This window comes from Pithys albifrons, chromosome 18, assembly GCF_047495875.1.
Source record: "Pithys albifrons albifrons isolate INPA30051 chromosome 18, PitAlb_v1, whole genome shotgun sequence".
NCBI classification, from domain to species: domain Eukaryota; kingdom Metazoa; phylum Chordata; class Aves; order Passeriformes; family Thamnophilidae; genus Pithys; species Pithys albifrons.
In genome coordinates, this window is record NC_092475.1 from 5424913 (window position 1) to 5446661 (window position 21749).

Below are 21749 nucleotides of genomic sequence, written 5' to 3' on the forward strand. Positions count from 1 at the left end.
AGTTTGGCACATTTCTGGAATTCCAAGCATTTTTGGCTCCTTGCAGAAAGCAAACTTGTGCCTTTTAGGCAAATGCTGTGAGTGTTTGAGCCTTTCAAACTTGGTGCTCCCTATGAGCACTCCTGACAGTTTGCTGGATGAGTTCATAATCTTGGATATCCTTAAATGCCTCTTTCAGTGTAAGCAGGTCAGCAGGCACAGAAAGTTCATTTACAAGTTTGTCCATAATGACCCATCCACCAGTGTTTGTCATGACTCAAGGCAGCCTGCCCCTTTCTCCCCAAGCCCTCTGAAGGACCTGGGTTTTCTAGGGGAGGAAAGAATTGTATAAATATGTGAGGAATTAAGAGAGAAAAAATGGGTACAATTTGATTTAAAAGTTTATTTCCAAGAATGCAAATACATATGTCAGACTTTTTGATCTGTTTTCACAGAATTACTGATTTAGTGTTCCTGTTGCTATGAGTGATGTCACATAGAGTTTCCTCTCCTCCTTAATTATTTATGTAAGGCAGTTTTTAGTGATATTTAGCCTGTTCTTGAGCAAGGCCTCTCTTTGTCTGTGTAGAAGAGCTCAATGCAGCAACAGGCAGCAGAACTGGGTTTGTCTGTATAGTTTCAAAACAGTTTTGTATTTGAGAAACTGGAACAATGACTGGACAATTGCAATACCACTCATATGATGCTGGTAACAGAAAACAGGAATAAATAGCAGGAATAATGTCTTTCTAATGGGTCTACATCTACAATAGCTGGCTATTTAAAAGCACATTTCAAGGGCTAACAACACTTTGAGTGAGGCTGATAATGGTTTAATCATGGAGGATTGAGCCAATATGCATGTTTGACAGAGAAATTAAAAATTTGGAGAGGAATTTTTCAAGAAAGTGATGTTTTATACAACTTCAAAGATTCCTGTGGCTTTTAAGTGAAAACCACGCTTGATAAACATCTTAAGGCTGTTTTCCAAAACTGAAATCTGAAAGCAATGGAAGCTGCAGTAGGAGAAACAGATGAAGCACAAAAAAGTGGTGTGCAAACCATTTGCAAACAGAACACTTGACAAATAGGAGTTGACTAACTTAGGAACTTTCTGGATGGCTCATATTGCAATTCATGCTGTTAGACAGGCTTGTTATAAAAGTGATATTGAAGACTTTAAAAAAAAAATTAAAAAAAGCCATACCATATTCAGGCCAGCTGTGAGGAGACACACTTATCAAGAATGCTGGCAGTTGTGCAAATACAAAAAGGTGTTGAAAGATTGTACCGAAGTTCCTGTTGCTGCAGCAGAGGTGACAGATGCTGGAGGCCTCTCCCTTCACACTCTGCAGCTGTGCCATGTTCTTTATTTACCAGCATTTCTTGAAAACGAGGAATGGGGAGCTTGAAGCTCGAGTTTCTTCCAACAGGCAGTGTTTGTTTTGAAAACGGGTGTTTTTCACACAGCAAGACAGGCACAGTAGGAGTTTGGCAACAGGCTTTGCCTTTGGAAATAAATGATAGTGCTGCATGTGTGGAAATAGAGGCTTGGAGGAGTGTTTTGAACTCGGTGCACGTGACTGGTACAGTGTGTGCTCCCCTGCTCTGTGGTGTTTGGGAGAGCAACATCTGCAACATCAGTGAAGTCAGTCAGCCCTGCGGTGGAATGTCCTCCTCAGGAATGCTCTGCTCAGGGTGTGCTGGGACAGAGGGCCCAGTGCCCACACTGTCATCTTCTCCAGGAGGGACACGTGGTGTGTGCCCTGAGGGGACACACGCAGGGCTGTGCCTTGGGGAGGGGACACACAGGGGCTGTTCGTGTTCGTGTGGCCAGCAGGCCCAGGGCAGTGACCCTTCCCCTGTACTCTCCATTGGGGAGGCCACACCTTGAGTGTTGTCTTCAGTTCTGGGCCCCTCAGTTCAGGAAAGAGATTGAGGGGCTGGAGCGGGGCCAGAGAAGAGCAACGAGGCTGGAGAAGGGACTGGAGCACAAGTGCTGTGGGAAGAGGCTGAGGGAGCTGGGGGTGTTCAGCCTGGAGAAGAGGAGGCTCAGAGGTGACCTCAGCACTGTCTGGAACTCCCTGAAGGGAAGTTCTGGCCAGGTGGGGATTGGTCTCTTCTCCCAGGCACTCAGCAATAGGACAAGGGGGCACGATGGGCTCAAGCTCTGCCAGGGGAAACTGAAGTTGGAGATCAGAAAAAAGTCCTTTCCAGAGAGAGTGCTCAGGCATTGGAATGGGCTGCCCAGAGAGGGGGTGGATTCCCCATCCCTGGAGGTTTTTCAACTGAGCTTGGCCGTGGCACTGAGTGCCATGATCTGGTAAAGGGACTGGAGTTGGACCAAGGGTTGGACTTGATGGTCTCGGAGGTCTTTTCCAACCCAATCGATTCTACGATTCTGTGAGCACTGAGCCATCCCTGAGCACCTCTGCACAGTGAACAGGATCCATGAATTTGCTTTCCAGGATTCCTGCAGGGAGTGCACATTGCCAGGCAGTTGCTTCCTGCCCCTTGCTTACTTTGCTTTAGGTTTTCCTCCAAGACTACATTTCTTCAATTTATATAATGGTGATAAGGTGTTAGTGTTCCTTTAGTAATATTTCTAACCCTTCTTGTTCAAAGCATGTGGGGGCACTGGAACCAACCAGCCAAAGCAATACTTAGATTGTTTCAGGACAACCAATGTGTTCCTGAATGCACAGGCAACCACAACCACAGGAAACAACTTTCCAAACCTTTTCTCTGCCCCAGGTCTCTGGTGAATCAGCAGCAGAACCACCCGGTTCCACGTGTGCCTGCTCCTCTACTCTGGTATTTGTAGGCTTCTTGTTTCACTTAGGCAAGAGCTGACCAATTCTTTTCAAATGTTCAGAGGTACAGTTGTAGTTCCACCAAAAGACATGGATCCTTCTCATGTTCTCCAAGATGACCAGAAAGAGTTACTTAGAGAGAGAAATGGCTCAGAACTGGGTCTGCAGGGGCTTAACACGGACTGTGTCTTTGGCCTTGCCCTTGTGTTAGTGTTTGCAGTAGGAGCAATTTGCCCAAGATCCCATAATGAGATAGCAGCATCAGAACTATGATTATGGGGTTATTGAACCCTGGTGCAGGATTTCCTCTCCTTAAGTTTTCTGTTTTACTTCTGTGCTCCTCCAGATAAGTCTCCAGTCTCTTTGGAACTTTGCTTAAAGAATGTTAATCAAAGACAAACCTCAGCATCCAGCACAGGTGTTTTGAATGTGTTAATTCATGATCAAATCTGTGTAAAGAAGGTTTTACATGGAAGAATTCAGATGCTTATGTTCAATCTGGTTCTTATAGTGTCTTAAATAGAACACTGGAAGCATGACCCTGAGCTGACCCATGACTGCCCAAATTGACACCAGCAGGAGCTGTAACCTGCCTTCATTGTGGAACGAATGGATTCCTCTTCTGTGAGAGATATAAGGAAACAAAGCACAGATTTAAAACATCCCTTGGGGAACTGCATCTTAATGGTATCAGAGTTGTAGAAGTATACACATAGTTCAGCAATCTGTTGGAGCCTCTGGGCTTTGATTTTTCCAACTGCTTTTCTCTGGTTCTGTGGTTCCCCTCATGCACCAGCCATTCAGTGTGTATTTTATATTGCTACAGTGGTTTGCACATTTATTTTTTTAATGGCAAAAGGCTCCAACCCTCCTCACATTTGCATTGAAAGTATTTGCATATCTAAGGCCCCACTCCAAAGGCAGCTCACTTCTAGAGCAATATTGCCAGGATTCCAGGATTGCCAGGCCTGGAACACCACAGGGAAGCACTTCCAAATTTAGTCAGTTCTTTGGGAGGGGAGATGAGTAATTATATATATAAAAAAATACAGCTAAATCCAAATGAACTATGAAAATAAAAATTAAAGTTATTTAACTGATTGCAGTAGAACAAATAGTTCCTGGATGTTTATGGCAAAAGCAAACACTTAAATAGTCACTAAGTCAAGGGAGAGCTCCTTCACACTCTGTAAATAGTTAACAAATGTGACTTGTTGTCTAATGGAATTTCCATTATAACCAGTAAAAAGGAAACTCTCACCTTCTGTAAGATTATTTCTTGTTTAACATACTGGCCCTTTTGAGTCTAAATTACCTTGTCCATGTAGGATTTTTTTAAAAATAATTATAGGAAAATGGAGCCTGAATGTCAAAGACTTGTAATCAAATTGTTGTTAAGGGACTTGAACTTCACCCAGTTCCATTTCTGTTGCTGGAGAGATCTGCACAAGTGTGAGCCAAGGTGTCCATTTACTGATGACCAGAGAGAGCACATGGGGAAGGGATTCAGATACCTAAAGTAACACAGAGGTGCAGGAGGAGTTTGTAGCCATCTCCCTGACTTCTGCAAGTGGTGTGTTCAGGAAATGACCAGCAGCCTGGTGTGTTCTCAAGTGCAGAAGGATGATACCGAAAGAAAACAAGAGAACTGATCTAGAAGGCCTAGAGCTGGGGAGGAATGTTCCATGTGGACACTGGTGCCGTGCTGGGCTAAACCCAGTCAGAGCCCAAGACCTCAGGGAGGTGTTTCCTGAGGCAGAACAGGAGCAGAGACTTGAACCTCACCCCAAACCTCTGCTGAAGCTCAGTTGTGGTACCAACCATCAGCATGGATCTGCAGAGATACCTTTGAAGTGCACATCAAGGCACCTCTGCCTTCTAAAGCACTGCTGAAAGTCTTGGAAGTCAAACTACTCTCTGCAATGTGCTTTTTAAGCAAAATCTGGAAAGACACTACTGCAAGGCAGAGAGTGCAATATGCTTTGTTGAATTTGCTTAGAGTTTTACATCTCTCAATCCTGACGTTTCTTTGAAGCATAAAGCTCTCCATGCCAGGTTATTATATCTTATGCATTGTAAAACTCCAGCAGTGAAAACAAACACTGTTTCCAGAGTCATCTGTTTGCAATTTTGCTTGATCACTCTTCCAATAGATTTCAAGCTGTGGATTGAAAGGGTGAATGTTCATATGGATAAAATTTGTTCCTCCTCTAAGGACAAGTTTTAGCTCTGTTATTCAGCCTTACTTATGTTAGCCTGCATTTTGCTTTTAACATTTTGCTTGTCTTCTTAAATCACCTTCCATCCAATTGCCACAATTGGATGTCCCAGCAGAGTTATTTTTGTCTGGCTGTTCAAAAGCCAGCTCCCAAAACCAGCATGTGTGGAAGGCACTGGGTGCTGCCCTCGGGGCATCCATATAGGGATGACATAACAGGATAAAGACCTGCAGAAGAACTTGGCTCCCAGGTTTTGGGAGCACTGTGGGTGTGGGGAGAAGCAGAAGCAGCAGAATGGTGTCCCAAAAACAGGTACAGGAACAAGGAGCCATTTATTCCAATGCAGAGTGAGAAAGAGCAGCTCTGCTCCAGGAATGGTGTCCCAGCTCCAGAGGAGGACACGGCCCCTTCCACTCACACCCTCAGCTCAGAGCCGGGGGCTCTCACAAGGCACAGCCAAGGAGGGATGGGTGGAGGTGGCACTGGAGACCTTTGTCTTCATGTCCCTCACCCACTCGTGCTGATAAGTTTCCCTGAAGGGCTTTGCTGTAACATCAATCCTGTACTTTCTGTACTTCCTTCTGGGAACACAGGGAACAAAACCGGGCTCTGCTCTCTCTCAGCCCTTTGCACCTGACAATGCATTCACATCTCCTCTCTGTCAAGGCTAAAAATCCTAATTTCTCCCAAGACTCCCTTCCACATTATTTTCTAGGCTTTTAATCATTTATTGTAGTTATTGCTATTAACAACTGAACACTGAACTTTGACTCCTGGGCACCAGAGTGAGAGCTGTGGAACCCTGACAGAATCAGAGCTCCTTTGGACATACGTGTCTCTACATCAAAGAGAGGAAGAGCTGGAGCTAATTTGTTGTTACAAAAGTAAATACAAATGTCCTCAAAATAATATCCCAGACCAAGAATAATTCTGCAGTACACCTAACTATGCTAATGTTGCATGTTGAAAGGACATTTAATTCTGACTTCTGTAAATAATCCTCTTATGACTTATCACATTTTAAGAGTTGTTTCTTAGTTAAAAACATTTATTGGTTGTATATGAAATTAATTCTGAGTACAGTTTTTTAAAATTGTCTTTCAAATAAGCTTAACACCTTCTAGTTACAAATTAAAAATAACTAAACTGAGTAGCTAAGAGCTGAGTAATATTAATGATATTTTCAGTTGTTAACTGTTCCCAGATGGAATAATGGTAGTTCCAGGACCCAGAACACGGAACACAGAACCATTTTGGTTGTGGGTTTCTTGTGAATATTTAAAATAGAAAGAAAGTGTGTGGGGCTGGGGAAGGTGTGACTCCAAACAGCCATTTCTGCCTCGTTTCTCCCACAATTAGGCCAGTGAAGGGTTACATTTATTGCAGAAGGGCCACAAAATTGTAATGATGCTTTTTAGGCATAGTTATTATCATGGAATTTGTCCTTATATTTTCATAATTCTCACACTGTTATAGGAGAACTACCAGCATCTTAAACAAGGTGAGCTGTGGGGTCAGGGTGTGTGAATTCAGGGGGGAAAACATTTCCAGTCTGTGGTCATAAAGGAGCATCAGGAACATTAAACATTCTTCATAACAAAGTTTGATTATATTTTTAAATCACCAAAACTATACAATGCCTTTTAGAAAAATATGGGAAAATAGTATGTGAGGTGGTTTTATACAATAAATAATCTGTTTTCTATAAATGTACAAAATCAGTTATATAGCAAGTAAGAAACTGATACAAATGCAATAACTGAAAGATATATTTAATTTTATAACTGTAATAATTTATTTATGAAATATATCCACATATATATAAAATATATCATATGTTTTGGCAAAGACCTCCCTTTCTTGCTTCAAACAAAATCTATTACCACTGGTTTAAGCCCTATATAAACATTTGTACTGTTGATTTCTTTTCACTTTTCTTTTGGTCTCCCATCTTTCTTCTTATAAAACATAATTTATTGTCATGGGGTTATAGTGTAACCTCTGTACCCTGGGGAAAGTCTGCATGAAGGTCAGTCAACCCCAAAAAAACCTTTGTCACAAGTAAGGGATTTCCTCTCTTTTTAAATAATGTAGATCAGGATTTGCAAAAGTTACTCTTTTTTTCCTTGCTTACTCTTGCATCCTTGAAGCAAAAAGTCCATAAGTTCTGAAGACATCATTTACATGGAATAGTGTCCAGGGCTGGATTTAATCCTCATTGCCAGGTTCCAGTGATGATGGTGCAATGAAGAGGCTGCAGTACTGGCAAAGCCAAATTGTATGTGCTGTGGATGGCAACGTGGGCAGGGGCTTAGAACAGCAAATATCAGTTGTTCTGGTTGTAGGAAGCTTCATTTGAAGTTCCACAGTCCTACCTTTGTATCTATAGGAAAATTCTTTGGGCTGAATAATTGAAGTTCTGTTCACCAACTACAGTGTATCCTTAAACAATCACTGTGAGTGTTTCTGAATGGAACTTCAAAGTGCAGGACTAATTTGTGCCTAAATTAGGTAACCTATTGAATATTCAATGTATACTCTTAACTTGCTATAGTTTATAATAGTATTTATATTAGCCATTCATATTTATTCTGCATAGATACTGTCATTTAAACATCTGCCACGAAGTTACAATATGATGATTCAGGCTTGCATACATTAACAGGAGAAATATTTGCATCTGTTTATTCTTACTGAGAACTCATGTAGAGGCAATCTCTCTCTAACCCCCCATTCTCCAGTGCCAGCTGCCTGCAGAAAGCCGTGGATGGAGCCCTCACACACACACTGAGTGGAACAGGATGTTTCTCTTGTGCTCTTTGAAATCGCACAGAAAAAAACCCCAACAAAACAAAACACAAAAACAAAACTTCCTGAAACGTTGCATTGCTGAAGTTTGGATCTGCCTGTGAAGTTTTTCTTCACCAGTGATCCATTCCCTGCCAGTTCCATGCCAAAGATTATCCTTTACTGAGACTCTCGCAGGGGAGCCGGGACGAGCCTCTCCTGCAGGTTCCGTGCCCTCCGAGGGCACTGCTGAAGTGGGAGGGGGGCATTGCTCAGTTCTCCACTGGCATCACACTGAAGCATCGAGTTTGTCCATCTCAAGGGAGAGTTGCAGTTTAAGTTCTTGTTTCTGAGCTTCAGCAATGTTAAGGCTTTAAAGAAAGCAAACAAAAAAGGAAAATGCAACCAGACTGCTTAATGCAACTCCCTGTCAATCACCTGGTAGAACTCTGGTTCATCTCCCTGCCCGTGCTCAGACAATCACAGCACTAAATTCAGCTTGAGGACTTCTAATCCAAGTGCTTTCCTTCCTAGCAAAACTTTTTGGGTAATAGTGTGACTTTTTTAGAAGTGGAAATATTTGCAACTGGTTGCTACATCACAGCCAGTTTTATATCTTTAGATCTGTCATCAAAAGCAGATTTATTTTTCCCTTCAGATGCTTTTCCCCCCAAAGTTCTCTTCTGTTTTTTTACCCTGACAACTCAAGTTTTACTGAAGCACTGCACTGGGACATGCAGCTTAAGTTGCTGCAGTGCTAAATGAGCAAAAACATGACAGACAGGAACAGCCCTGGCCCCCCCCAAAAAAACCAACCAAAATATGTATTGGCTTATGGCCAAAGAATCCAACTTTTGAAGGCATTAGATCACCACAAGGAAGGTTGTAGCAGTTTTGTGTATAGTAAAGGTTATTTTAAAATCTACATATATAAAAAACCAAACAAACACCACCTGGCCCAAATTCTGCCCTTATTTATAACATTAAGGGTGCTGCAAATACTGATATTCATGGAAAATTGATATCTGTTTTCAATATTAAACATCTGTAGCATACCTGATTGTTCAGAATCCTCCAAACTCTCTGTGCTACTGCATGAAATTGTGTTCCTCTTCCCTGCATTGGTCTTTCTCCTCTGTCTTTTTCACTGCTTCATGATTTCTGGAGAAGAGAGAGTTTCCAAGTTTGTAAATGTGCTCTCAGGTCCCCATTCATAAAATGACAACGTGATGCTCTGTGTTGCACCAAATAAAACATTCTGGAGCAGGGCAATATCCAGCATGCCCTGAACTTGGCAGATCTGCTGTTTGGAGAACATCATAAAAAGGAGCAGCAAAAAGAAAATTACAGGCAATGCTGGCTGGCTCTGGCCTCTTTCCTCTGCTGTGACACAGGAGTTTTCTCACTTCTGTTCCTCCTGTTCACTCCCCCAGCCCAGGAGGGGGAAGTGAAGAGGCAGCTCTGGGAGTGCTTGGCTGCTGGCCAGGCTTAACCCACCGAGCTGGGGAGGGGAATTGCAGTTAAAAATCAATGCATTTTTTAACCAGTTCCATTTGATAAATGCAACTCGATCAATTTATCTCCATGAAAGTGTCCAATTGTGTAGACAGGTGGCAAGACTGACACTCACCTTCTTCTGTCTTGCATTCTTCTGCAAAACTGCAAACACTGTTCATCCTGAGCATCCAAACAGGAACATCGAGACGAGGACTGGGAAGGGCTTTGGGTCTGGCCTGTGGATCTTTTGCCTCTAAAGCTGCCTCTGTAGTTGGACAGTCCATATGGCACAGTCCTCCTGTTGTGGGAGTCACACATAGTGTGTATTTTAGAAGCCAATTAAAGTGACATTCAGTATCTTTTCTGTTTCAGTAAAGAGATCTATAAAGCAATAAATGGTGGCACAAAACTCAAAACTTATGCTTGTATAAGAAGTTGTCCCTCTAACAGATCATAACTTCTGTTCAACCAGCTCAGGCTTTCACCAAGTTACAAAATAGCAGACAGTCAGCACTACTGGCAGAATTAATTGGCAGCTACATGATGTAAACCACTGGGAATACCCAACAGCTGATACAGACACATCCCCAGGGTATGGCTTATTTTCCTCCTTGTTCCTGTGCTGTGTTGTTTGCCCTCCCCCAGTGCTCAGTATTGGTTCTACCCAGTGCCGTGGCTGGTATGAAGTGGCAGAGGAGCTGTGCTGATTTCCCCAGACAAGTAACATCATGTAGTTGTTGTCATCTTCATGATTCTGGGCTTGATTTGCCTTTAATTTTAACACTGAGAAATGAAGAAAACTGTCAGCATGATTCTTTTACTACATCATGTTTGAAACACGATCCCTGGAGTTACAAATGTGGGAAACTGCTGGATAACCTTCCCTGTATGTATCTATTAGTGCCTTTCTGTGAGGGCTCATTTTCTGTACTCCAGGATAGTAAGAAATAGTAGGGGTAGCTCTTTATTTCCCTGCAGTCTGGCCTGCTTTGCCCTTTCCTGAGTTACAGTCAATCCCTGCCTGCCAACATTCCCAAGAAGAGTTGGATAGTTTGGACTGATGTCATAAATTATTCTCCTTCAGCTGTCCACCACCTGAAACTTCTGGAGACCCAAAAGGCTCCTGTGGACTCAAGGGATGAGCTGAGCAACCCACAACTCCAAAAACACTACAAGTCTGAAGGGAATCTCAGGTTCAAAAGCAAGAAAGAGGAATGGAAGGGGTGAAGGAAAAAAGGCGGGGAAGAGGAAGTAAGAGTAGATCGAGAAGGGTTACAGAGAGGTTACAGAACAAAGCTGAATAATCAGGGTGCAACCACTGCCTTCACACAGTTCTCCTCCTTTCATTTGCTTTCATAAAAACATCATTAGGCTATTACTGGGAAAGCTGCAAATTTTCCATTTTCCCACACACATGGTGGGCTGAAAGGTTCAGAAACGTTGTTTTCCTAATGCCTGCAATAATTTTTGGTGTAACGTCACTACAGTGGATGCCAATCATTTATTTAAGCCTCTGCACTTCTGTCCCCTATGAGCTTGTGCCTCTTGTCTCTCAGAGCCTGAACCAGAGCACACTTTGCCAGAGTTATCATAACATCATATTGAAAGGTAGAAAATCACCAGCAATGTTTCCAGCTGAGAGCCCCTGAAATGGTCTTTCTCCAGCAAATCCTGGTCTGCACCACTCCCATGCAGAACCTGTTGCTTATTTTCCCTTTACTCCTATGCCCAGACTTTGGGAGAGACCAAGAATATGCATATTTGTCTCAAAACACTTTAGGACTTGAAGTTGGTCTCCCTTCTCAAATAGCCTTTTAAAAAGCTTTTTGTTGTCATCTTTAGGATTAGGAATGAGTCCCATTTTATAATTGAGGACTATTAATAATTCTATTCTAGAATGATGAATGGCTGATGTAGGTAACTTCTAGCATAAATAATTGCTGTATGGTTGTATTTTTTACACATTCATTTTTTAATGAAGTAGCAGCTGGTATTTAGAGACAGGAACAGGAGGGAGTTCCTTTATTTTTAAGAGTGGCAAATCCTCTATGAAAACTGTCTGGTAAAATTCTATTATTCAACTTCCTGCTCAAATTGAGACTGAAAGAGGAAGATTAGTTTGATGTATTCCAGCCAAATGTGAGAGCCCTGTTTCATGAGAGATCATTTGCCAGGGGATAGAGAAGCTTCTTGCAGCTTTTGCAGATGTCATCCCACATTATGCTAACGAGACATAAAATACTTCAGAATGTTATTATTTCAAGTGGCTCCTTGTTAAAAATTCCCCTCTTCCAAAATATGATATTGGGGTTTTACCCTCTAATTCCCTAACCCAGAACCTCTGTGAGACTGAGGTGCAGTTTGCCCTGTCAGAGGTTCGGCCTGAAAGGAGGGAGAGGAAGAAGAGAATGTGTTTTATTCTTAATTGCTGAAGTTTGCAAATGAATGGACCGACCAGAATTGTCATCAGCTTTCAATTTCACTTTAGTGCATCAGGATGTGAATGGCAGTGATTGAGGAACAGTCTACTGTCTTTCGTAAGAAATTGTAAATTCCAGCAAACTGGGAGGGGTAGAGAATATAAATTAATTACAAGTGATAAGAGCCATGAATCACAGCCCTAAGCCAAGGAGGAAATTGATATCTTAGATACTGCTTCTGATCTTTCTAATGAAGTACTTCATGCTCTGTGAAACATAAAGTGCTGACGGGATTTGCTTCATGGCTTAGAAAATGTGCTCAGGACCCCCTCACTCTGTGGCCCCAAAATATGTGCCAGTGCTCTGACAAGTGTAAGAATTACCTGAAACATCCAAGTGAAGTTTAAATGTAAGTTTATGTGCAAATTTCCTCAGAAAGAGAAATGTAATAATGCTCCCAATGGGCCTAGTTTTGATTTCTAATCCAAAAATTCAGATCCAAACCAGATATTCTTCAATAGCAACCCAGAGTCTTTCCAACAGTATTCAGAGGGAGCCAAAAACCAGATGTTTTCTTGCCTGTCAGTTACGCTGACACAACTCATAAATCACAGCATTTAAGCAAATGTTAGTGTGTGTATGGTTATCATTCCAGCAGCTGAAAATATTAGTGTTTCAAGTTAGTTCTTGCCTCTTTCTCAGCACTTCAGAAGTGAGAGGAGATGCTGAAGAGATTCAGTTGAACAGGTATCAGAAGCATTTGCCTGGCAGCTTCTTAATCTTAGATTGTTACATGTGATTAAGAAATGCTGCTCTTTTTTATTATTTTTTTATGGTGCTGCTCTTTTTATTATTTTTGTGGTGTTGCAATGCTCAGGTGCAAAATGAAGTAGGCAGATTGATTCACAATTTCTGCACACTGAGTGGGAATTATTGTGTGATCATCACTGAGCACTTGTGTGGCAAAATAAGTGTCTCTGCTTTCTGTTTCTGTTTGCTTTGGTCAAAGCTTGAGCACTTGAGCATTCCCAGGGCAGTCTGTGTGTCCTCAGAGAAGGTGAGGGTCAGCTGGAGTAGGGCAGGGACACATTTGTTGGCGGCCAACGTGCTCCAGACTCTTGGGGATCCTGAGCCACCAGTTCCCTTCCATGGCATTCCTGTGCTCCTGAGCCAGGCCCTGCTCCGAGTACTGCCCAAGAGCCGCTTGAAACTTTGGGGGGAAAAAAGATAAAATCTGAATCTCTGACCTGTAACTCAGCCTGCAGCATTTCTCCTGAAGCATGAAATGGGTTTCCAAATCTTTCAGGTGGGCTCTGTGTCCTTTGTGCTTTTCTTCTCCACAAAGTGGAGACTGAACAAACCTGTGCACTTCTGGATCAGCCTTTCCAAGGTAGTGCTTTGAACTGGTATCTGATTGGCAAGACACAGATCTGGGATTTCTGTGGAATTGCTCTCTTTGTGGGGCTCGGTGTGATTCCTGCAGCCAGTGAGGGGGAGCATAAAGTCTGCAAGCTCAGGTTTAGAGTTTTAGAGGTTTGAGTTTAAGGAGGTGGTTTCTTCTTCAGTATAAGCTATTTGTTATTTATTCTGTAAAAAAAAAAAATGCTCTCATACCTCTCCAGTACTTGCAGTTATCCTGTAAGATGCAATTGTGATTAGTCAGTGCAACAGGTCTGTTAACTGAAGATAATTCCATGTATAATAGAGCAGCACAAAACTAATGAAAGCACAGTGTGCTCTTGTCACCTGAAACACTTCTGATTTCTGCAGTGGAAGGAATACACAGCAATCTTCAGGTGAATAAATGTTCCTTCTGAAATTTTAAAATAGTACAAATCTGCAGCTTGGATATCAGATGCTGAAGTAACTTAGATTATTTCTGTACTTTGTGTCCACAAAACACAATCATAAAAGCTCTCCCCTAAAAGCCAGCTACATTCTTAAGCAAGATTTGATCATTAAATTAACAGAAATAGGGATTGGTTTAATTTTTTTTTGTCTTTTTGAAATAGTGGAACAGCCCATTGAATGATTTCTGCCTGCAGGTCAGATTGGGAAATATGATTTGCCTGAGTCCTGCTGTCCCTCACTTCTAGGGAATTCTGGCAGACAAATCTAATTGGTTTATTTTAATTTTTATAACATGTGGCTGAGTTTCTCATGCTATGTTATAATTGACCTATGAGCTGCTATTATTTTCTACTTTCCCAGCCACTTAAACAGAGCAGATACCTCCAGGGCACTGGGGAGTTTCAGCCTAAACAAAGGGATGAGGGGGTTGCAGCAATCATCTTTTAGATGCTGTGATTTCAGCATTCAGCAATATATTTTCTGGCCTGCATCCAGGCCAGCAAGGCTCCAACAGTCTCCAGTGCTTTCAGACAACCTCAAGATGTGTGAGATCCCTGGAAGGACCATTGAGAACAAAGAGCACAGAAAAGGAGCAAAATTTACCTTCCTCCAAGGGAAACAAAGTGTCTCCAGAATGAAAGCTGCTTGGGGGTAATAACAGATATTTCTGGGTGTATTTTCATATAAAACCACTGCAGTAATCTTGTGTAGCTCTACAGATGAAGAGATCTCTGGCTGCTCTGAAGGTTGGCTCCAATTCTTCCTGTATGTTTTTAAGTGTTCACAATCAATGTACCCTCCCCTATTAGCCCTTCCTCATCATCATTGAAGTAAAACACCTTCTTCAAAGAAGAGCCTTCCTCGTTGGTTTTGTCATCATAACAACATGGACTTTCTCTGAGCTTTTTGCAGTCTAAGTTATTTTCAGGGGAAATAAACCTTTATAGCCACCACTTTCTGTTCCACATCCTCAGTTGAGCAGCAGTCAGTGCTCCTCGATGCCAAACAGGCTCCTGGACCCAAACCAGTTTGAGTTCATTAGTTACAGCTAAATTAGTTAATAAGCTGAGGATTGCACACATCTGCTTCATCATCCAGTTTCACTGACCACCTGAGTTCTTTGATGTCCCTCCTCCTGGCAATCTCATGGTACCCAAGTCAAGTACTGGAGGCTTTTTGTCACTATCCATCCTCCTCCTGTGGCTGTCAAAATGATGTTACATGTTCTCATTTCGAAGTGTAATCAGAACAGCATCTGAGTTGTTGAGTGAAAAGCTGGGGTACATTTCTTGAGGGAAGCAATAGGAGGCAAAGGTTGGGCTGAGGGGGGTCCATCAACACCCCAAATCCCCAGAGGGGCTGGGTAAAGCTCATCTGACCTAATACACTGAGCCACTGTTTCACAGGAATATCTCTCTGAAAACAACTCTCAGCATATCCTTCAGTACCTCCTACCCACCCTAAATTGCTCCCAGTTCTGTGGCAAGATACATGATTTTTAGTTTAAATAAATAAGTGAAATTTGGTGCAGCAGTTTCTGTCTGTCAGGCCCAAACTCCCATTATTCCTTTTCTCTCTCTGACTGGCAGAGGATCTCATTAGTAAGTGGCTCTGACACAAACCCACTGAGGTGAATGCCAGAAGGCAGAACTGCTGGGAAATGTGGATGAAAGGAATCAACTGAAGTGTCAAATGGTAGCTTTTCAAACTAAAATTCAGAGTACTCATTGCTGGAGCCACCCCAGCAGTGCACACAAAGAACACACACTAATTCATGTTTCCAGCACTCCCCACAGCCTGGATAGCTCAAAATCCCCCACTGGTTTAAAAACAAACAAAAAAACCAAACCAAAAACCTGGGGAAAAATAAACAACACGTGGTGCTAAAATGTAAGACTGACGAAAGTGGCTGTGGTTTGACAGCCCTCGAGACTGTTTATCCTCAGGATTAGACCAACATGAGCAGCAGAAGTGAGATCTCAAGGCAGTGGCTCATCCCTGACCCCGTGCTCTGCAGGGCCAGCTCCTGCAGGGATGTGGGATTTGAACTGCACAGCCAAGTCATTTCAAGCATCAATACTGTGAGTTGTTGGAAAAAAGCTGTACAGGAAGACTAAGAGGACAGATTTACTTCTACACTGAGGAGGGCACGAAAGCTGTGCCCATTTCAGACAGCAAGACACTGAGAGTGGAAATCAGTGCACAATTTAAATATGCAAGAATAACTCTGAATACACAGGCCTAAAAGTCCAATCAGTTTATCCATGATAAAATAGAACAATTGCAGCAGAAACCTGTTGCTATGTTCAGTAAATCTCTTTGAAATATTCTTCACTTGCTGGGAAGATTTGTGCAAGACAGATAGATTGCAGTGAACATGTGCTAGGAAAGATTGCACAATGAGGGCAAACTTCATTCAGAAAAATAAAATCAACTCCCCAGAAGATTCATCACTTCACTTTTGGCACTTGGACCTGATGGTTAACCATGTGCCCTGTTTAGCAGACAGAGCAGCTTCCTTGTTGGAGCTGCCTGGCTTGCAGCCACTGTTTTATCATCATGCCTTGGGCTACCAGGTATTTTCAATCTGATCTCAAGTTTATAACCACCTGCTTAATTGTTTTGCTGAACAAGAAATCTTTAGCTGTGTACTTTTATTTCCAGTAGAGTACAGGACGTCATCTATACATATTTAATGATCAAGATAATGATCCAGATTTGGGGTAATTATAATACTTTAGAACACCACTGAATGCCCATAAGGACAAAAAGCATTTTCAGTTTTGTTCTGCAGTGACCAATGAGGTGCAGGCAACAAAAAGGTGTTGTGAGGGAAAACTCAGCTTTTTGTAAAAGCATCCCAAGAAATCATCTCTGTATGAGTCAAACTGCAAGTGAAGTGATGAAAGGGCACAAATGGTTTCCTTTCTAAGATGACCTTCTGATGGTAACCTAAGTCAGTAGTGAGCAAAGATCATTCCCTTGTAGCTGTTAGAGAGCTGACTGGGTGTGGAATCAGCTGCTCTGTTTGGCTTCTGACAAGTCGGTTACAAACCCATCCGTCATCACCTCCAGGAGGGACCAAAACAATCCACGTGTATGAAAAGCCTTTTCACCCCAACCAATGGTCACCTGAGGTCAGGAAAACACATTTTCTATTAGGAACTATCTGGAGCCAACCTAGTGCTAAGGAGTGTCTGACCTGCAGATGTTACAGAAACAAATTTCTTTATTAAGTGACGAAACACCACATCCTTCCAGTGTCCCCACGTGCTCACACACCACGGAGCTCTCAGCAGATCCTCTCCAGTATATCCCACACAGAAAAGCAAGTCACAAGTCCTTCCACAGAGGAAAGAGCACATGTGTTAAGTACAGAGGATCAGAGCAGAAAACACAGTGGTAGATCAAACTTTTCCTGTCACTTTGTCTATCCATCCCATTTTTCTGATTCAGAAATTCATGTATTTGGCAGACAGAACTCAGATCATCATGTAAGCTGCTCTTTACAACATGGTCACACAATTTCCCTCACTTACTCCTCTCTTGAACAAAATAGCAAATACTGAAATAAGACATGTCATCTTGGGAAAAAACCCACACACTTTTGCTTTGATTTAAACCCTTTGAAAAAACTGCTCTTATTTTTTTGGTGCTTAGTTTGAGTGAGGAATTCTCCTTTGACAATGTGTCCTCATGACAGTCCCACTTTCTCAGGAGCTGTCACCTTTTAATCTTTTACTAATCACTACGAGCATCCCTGGGGCTTCCCAAAGCAACATTAATGTTATTGATTGAACCACACGTTGCTGTCAGAAGCACCAGCTCAGCTCATACTGAAATACAGGACTCCTTGGAAGAAGTGCAGCTCTAAATGTAGTCTTGCCTATATTCTCTTCTTTAACTTGCAGAATTGAGCATTAAGTTGTCTGTCTTACATCAGTGGGTACTGCTTGAAAGACAATTCATTCTTCTTTAGAATGTGTCTCCAGCTATAGATCAAGATAAGCATAATTAATCACTTGACAAAAAAATACATTGCAAACTAATTCCTCACTAATCAATCTTATCAGTGAGAACAGTTTACCAGCTTTTAATTATCTTTGTTCTGCAGGCTTTGTCTACACCACATAATTGCATTATTCTGTTCTGACTTACCTGCCTTTCTTTAGGTCATCTTTTCCACTTAAGGCTCCCCCTGTTCCCAGCATGAAAGACTCACCACGTCCGAATAACCTGGTGGTCTGCACTAACAGCGGTGCTTCAAGCCCAGGGATAAAGCAATACCCAAAACATGTGTGCAGAGATAATTTCTCCTTTAATTGGCACAAGCTGCAGGGAGTCAGAGGCTCCACATTCTGCAGGTTTGTGCTTTTCTACAGCCGTGCCCCTGCTGATCTAAGTGGTTTCTCAGCAGGGATAGAGACAGACCAGCTATCCTCACTTTGCCTCTAACAGCTTCACTATAAACTTTAACTGCTTTTCCAGAAAAGGAGGAGAGGCCGGGACTAAGACTTGGTTTGAATGTTTTACAACAGTGCTTAACAGCATCTCCTATTGGGAAAAGCAGAAGAAGCCAGAGGAGGAACTCAAGTTTGTCCTTGAAGTAAGGAGGCAAGAGCAATGTTGAGAAAATATTAAGGAATTCTTGTGGGAACTAAGAAATGACAGAAGTAAGGAAATAATCAGGAGGGGGGAAGAAAGAATATGAAGCATTAAGAAGCAATTTTAGTGTTTGTAGGAAATAAACAATAAAAAAAGATAAGCACATAAGCAAGGAAAATATCAGAATTAACAGATGTCAGGAAAACTTCTCCAAACTTTAACACCAGCTTTCTGGTGTGTCACTGTGTGTTTGATCCTCAAAGCTGCACTGGAGCCAAATTTTTAGTAAATATAAAAACTTCCAACATGTGTACAAGAGCAACATAAAAACCCTGTTTACAAACTGCCAGAGGTTACTTCCAGGTAAAAGCAGTGTTGTGACTTGCTTGGGATGTTAAGTTGCACAACCAGGCCTGGTTTCTCTGCTTAACACCCAGAAGAACCTCTGACTTGCTGAGACATTATCCCAGGTAGGGCAGAATTAGTGCTCATCCAGACCTGTGACATCTTAATGCTGCTGCTGTTGCACTGAAATGCTCCAAAATGTCTTGAGACACTTACTGCAGTGAGCACCTCTGCCCCAGAAGTATCCTTGGATTTCTGAAAATCACAAGTGGGCTGTTTCAGCCCAAAGGCAGATGTGTCCAAGTCCATCTCCTGCTCCTTTCTCTGCTCACCTTCCTGGCTCAGGCCAGGCATGGCTGGAAAACAGCAGGAGGAGCTGCCCACTTCAGACACTGCCAGACTCCGGGAAATTTAGTTCCCACTGACCTAATTCCCTACTTTCCACCATCATCCACCCACTCTTTGCCAACCCCACAGGGCTCCCAGTATCCCAATTCACCGCGTTCCAACAGAGTTACAGTGTTATACAAGTTCACATCTTTGGAGCACAGGAGCTAAAATGTATATTCTGTGTGAATATTTACTATTGAAATTGAATGTATTCATTCCATAGCTTGCATAGAAACATCACATGGCATAAAAGTAATAAAAAGAGGATTTCCTAGTCCTCACATCAAATTATTACAGTCTGACCTATCCCCAGTGGGGGTGGACTTTACAGAGCTGAGAGATTTGCTGCTATTTTATGTACAACTGACTTTAGTTAAGAAAGCAGAGGCTTAGAGCCCCAATTGTTTAATATTTGGATTATTATACATTATTGATAATGCTTAGGTATCATTAAAATGTTATATACCTCTGTTTTCCTCCCCCCCCCCCCTCCTTTCTTTTGTGATATTTGTACAATACTTTCAGCTAGGAAAAAATTCTCTACATCACTGAATTGATGCACACTAAATACTTTTCCCACTGGAATGAAAATTGTAATTACTGTAGACTTAGAACAGGATATCCTAAAGAAAAAAAAAAAGGAAAATGAAAAGGAGTGTGTGTTTAAAATTAGCAGTGGTCTATTTATTCACTGCGTAGGGGAAAAGGAATGTCATTCCCCCGTTTTCACTGGTGAGCTCTGACTTAAATTTACTGAGTCATAAATATTTGGCTAAAATAACTCTAAGTAATCCTGGGGTGGATTAGTGCAGGTATGGAACTCAAAGAACTGAATGACTGGTGTGAATACATGATACTCAGGTTGGTAGAAGTTCAAAAGACGTCATCAGACATGGCCTCTGGCCAGGACACACACGTGAAGTTACAAATTAAGTGCCCTAAACCCCATTTGACTTAACCTATTTTACTGCTACTTTCTATTTTTCTACTTTTGTTGTTTAATCTGATTAAAAGCTTTGCAATTGAGTCAAAGGCAGATCTGAGTTAGTACAACTGTTCCCAAACTTCAGTCACTGAGGTACTTGATGGTGTGTGTAGATGTTCCCAGATCATACAGTGTGAAGAACTTGAATTCTTAAAGTAATTTAGGTTTGGATTTACATGATATGATTATTTCTTTACTGAACTGATCACTGTGGTTGCTACAGGGCTGAAACCTGTTAGTCTGTGAGAACCTACAACTCCTTAAGTCTGTCTTAGTTTCTCAGCAAGACAGGATGTATAGAATGGTGTAGGAAAAGGAGGTTCCTGGAACCTTTGGGATGGAGGCAGAGGGTTAAGGGTTCGGGTTTCTGGATGATTTCTTTCCATTAAGCACTGTCAGTACCAGACTGCTTTTCTGCACATGTGCTCCACCCCCAGCGCCCGGTGTGCAAATCCCAACTTCCAATCCATAGGAAATGTGTTTAAAAACTGTTTCCAATATGACTTGGCACAAAAGCTTATGTTTGCCATTCCACAAAACATAATTGTAAAAGGTTTTCTTTTGTAACATCTTAAAATCTGGTATATGGGATTTTTTAAAGAAATTATTAATGTCACGGTATTTTTCCATATTAATTTTTATCCAAACCAGTACAGTTGCGCACAGACTCGCTATTCTTGCTTTCCCAGTGAGGGGTTATTAGAAGCAGATTTCTCCTGGAGAATGCCCACATCTCCCGGTGTGCCAGTGCACGGGTGGCACCTGGACCGCGGGAGCCGGGGGGCATCGCTCCCCTTGTCCCCCTGTCCCTGACCGGCAGGTGCCGATGTCGCCGCACTCCCGGGGGCTCGGGGCGGGGGGCTGCTCGGGGTCCCTCGTCCTGCCCTGACCCCACCGGGCGCGGCTCCGCCTCCGGCTGTGCCCGTAGGGTCCCGGCAGGACTCCTCGCCCGCTCCCTCCCTCCCGCCGGCCGTGCCGCGCCGCACTCACTCGGGGGTGTTGATCCAGATGATGTCCAGGTGACAGTAGTACACGCACTCCTTGTCCTTGTAGGTGTAGCAAGTGCAGCGCCGGGCCCGGGGCCGCATCCCACCGCCGTCCGCGCCGCTCTCGTCCCGCGGCCGGGGCAGCGCGGAGCCTGCGGGGGTAAGGGCAGCGCTCAGCTCCGCACACCGACCCGACCCGCGGGGCTCGGCGCGCTCACAGCACCGCTGAGCGAGGGGGCTTGTCCTAAACCTACGCGCGGCCAAATGATGTCTTTGGCGTCTGGTTCTTTATCCCGCACCGGGTGAGCTGTTGCTCGCAGCCTTTGGGAAGGAGGAGAAAAAAAAAATCCAACAAAGCCCACCCAGCCTTTCTTTGTGTGCATGCGTGGAAGGGGCAAAGAAAGAAAGAAAGAAAGTCGCGTTACCTGCAGTCGACGTAATCGTAAGTCCAAAGAGGAACAATAAACTCAGCTCCATTAAACCCAAATTGCAGGCAAAGGTGAACTGCAGGGGCGAATGAGCCGTTCCAGGAGGAATCCTTCAGGTTGGAGGCAGGGAATATCCCGGGGCTGGCGGCACACGCTGCTCGCCGGAGTTAGTTCCCACACGGAGGTGTGATTAGCACTTCTGCCAGTGCAGGCTTAGTCCTGAAGTGTTGTCAAAAGAAGGGAAGATCCATGGCTTAGCTTTTCCCACACACACCTCCCAGCGCAGCCCCAAATCCGAGGAGCGAGCGGAGCTGCTGTTTGCAGCTGCAGACGCCTCCCACCCGCAACCGCTGCGGCTGCCCCGGCTCGGCCCCCGCGCCCGCCCCCGCTCCCCCGGCAGGTACCGCGGGGCTGCAGCGGCACATCCCCCCGGGACTGCCCTGC

At 43.2% G+C, this 21749-nt stretch overlaps 1 protein-coding gene and 1 long non-coding RNA gene across 3 annotated transcripts in view; one reads left to right on the forward strand and one right to left on the reverse strand.

Moving 5' to 3' along the window:
- The window catches only part of LOC139680447 (uncharacterized), a 114406-nt gene that overhangs the window by 41196 nt on the left and 51461 nt on the right, over nucleotides 1–21749 (forward strand). The gene's annotated exons all lie outside the window — the stretch shown is intronic.
- Nucleotides 8058–21623, reverse strand: EDN3 (endothelin 3). The gene is made up of 5 exons (XM_071572852.1): nucleotides 21303–21623; nucleotides 20882–21029; nucleotides 9429–9593; nucleotides 8855–8959; nucleotides 8058–8169 (listed from the first exon to the last, which is right to left on the reverse strand). The coding sequence occupies exons 1-4, from the start codon at nucleotides 21352–21354 to the stop codon at nucleotides 8887–8889; spliced, it is 438 nt and encodes a 145-aa protein (XP_071428953.1). The 5' UTR covers nucleotides 21355–21623; the 3' UTR covers nucleotides 8058–8169; nucleotides 8855–8886.

Bases quoted from the DNA above. Each gene is read 5' to 3' on its own strand.
- EDN3 (XM_071572852.1), bottom strand. From the start codon at position 21,354: ATGGAGCTGAGTTTATTGTTCCTCTTTGGACTTACGATTACGTCGACT. The intron at 9,594-20,881 runs GTGAGTGCGGCG...CTCCCACAACAG, and splicing joins ATCTGGATCAACACCCCCGA to GAGGACTGTGCCATATGGAC. The intron at 8,960-9,428 runs GTGAGTGTCAGT...TCTCTTCTCCAG, and splicing joins AGAATGCAAGACAGAAGAAG to AAATCATGAAGCAGTGAAAA.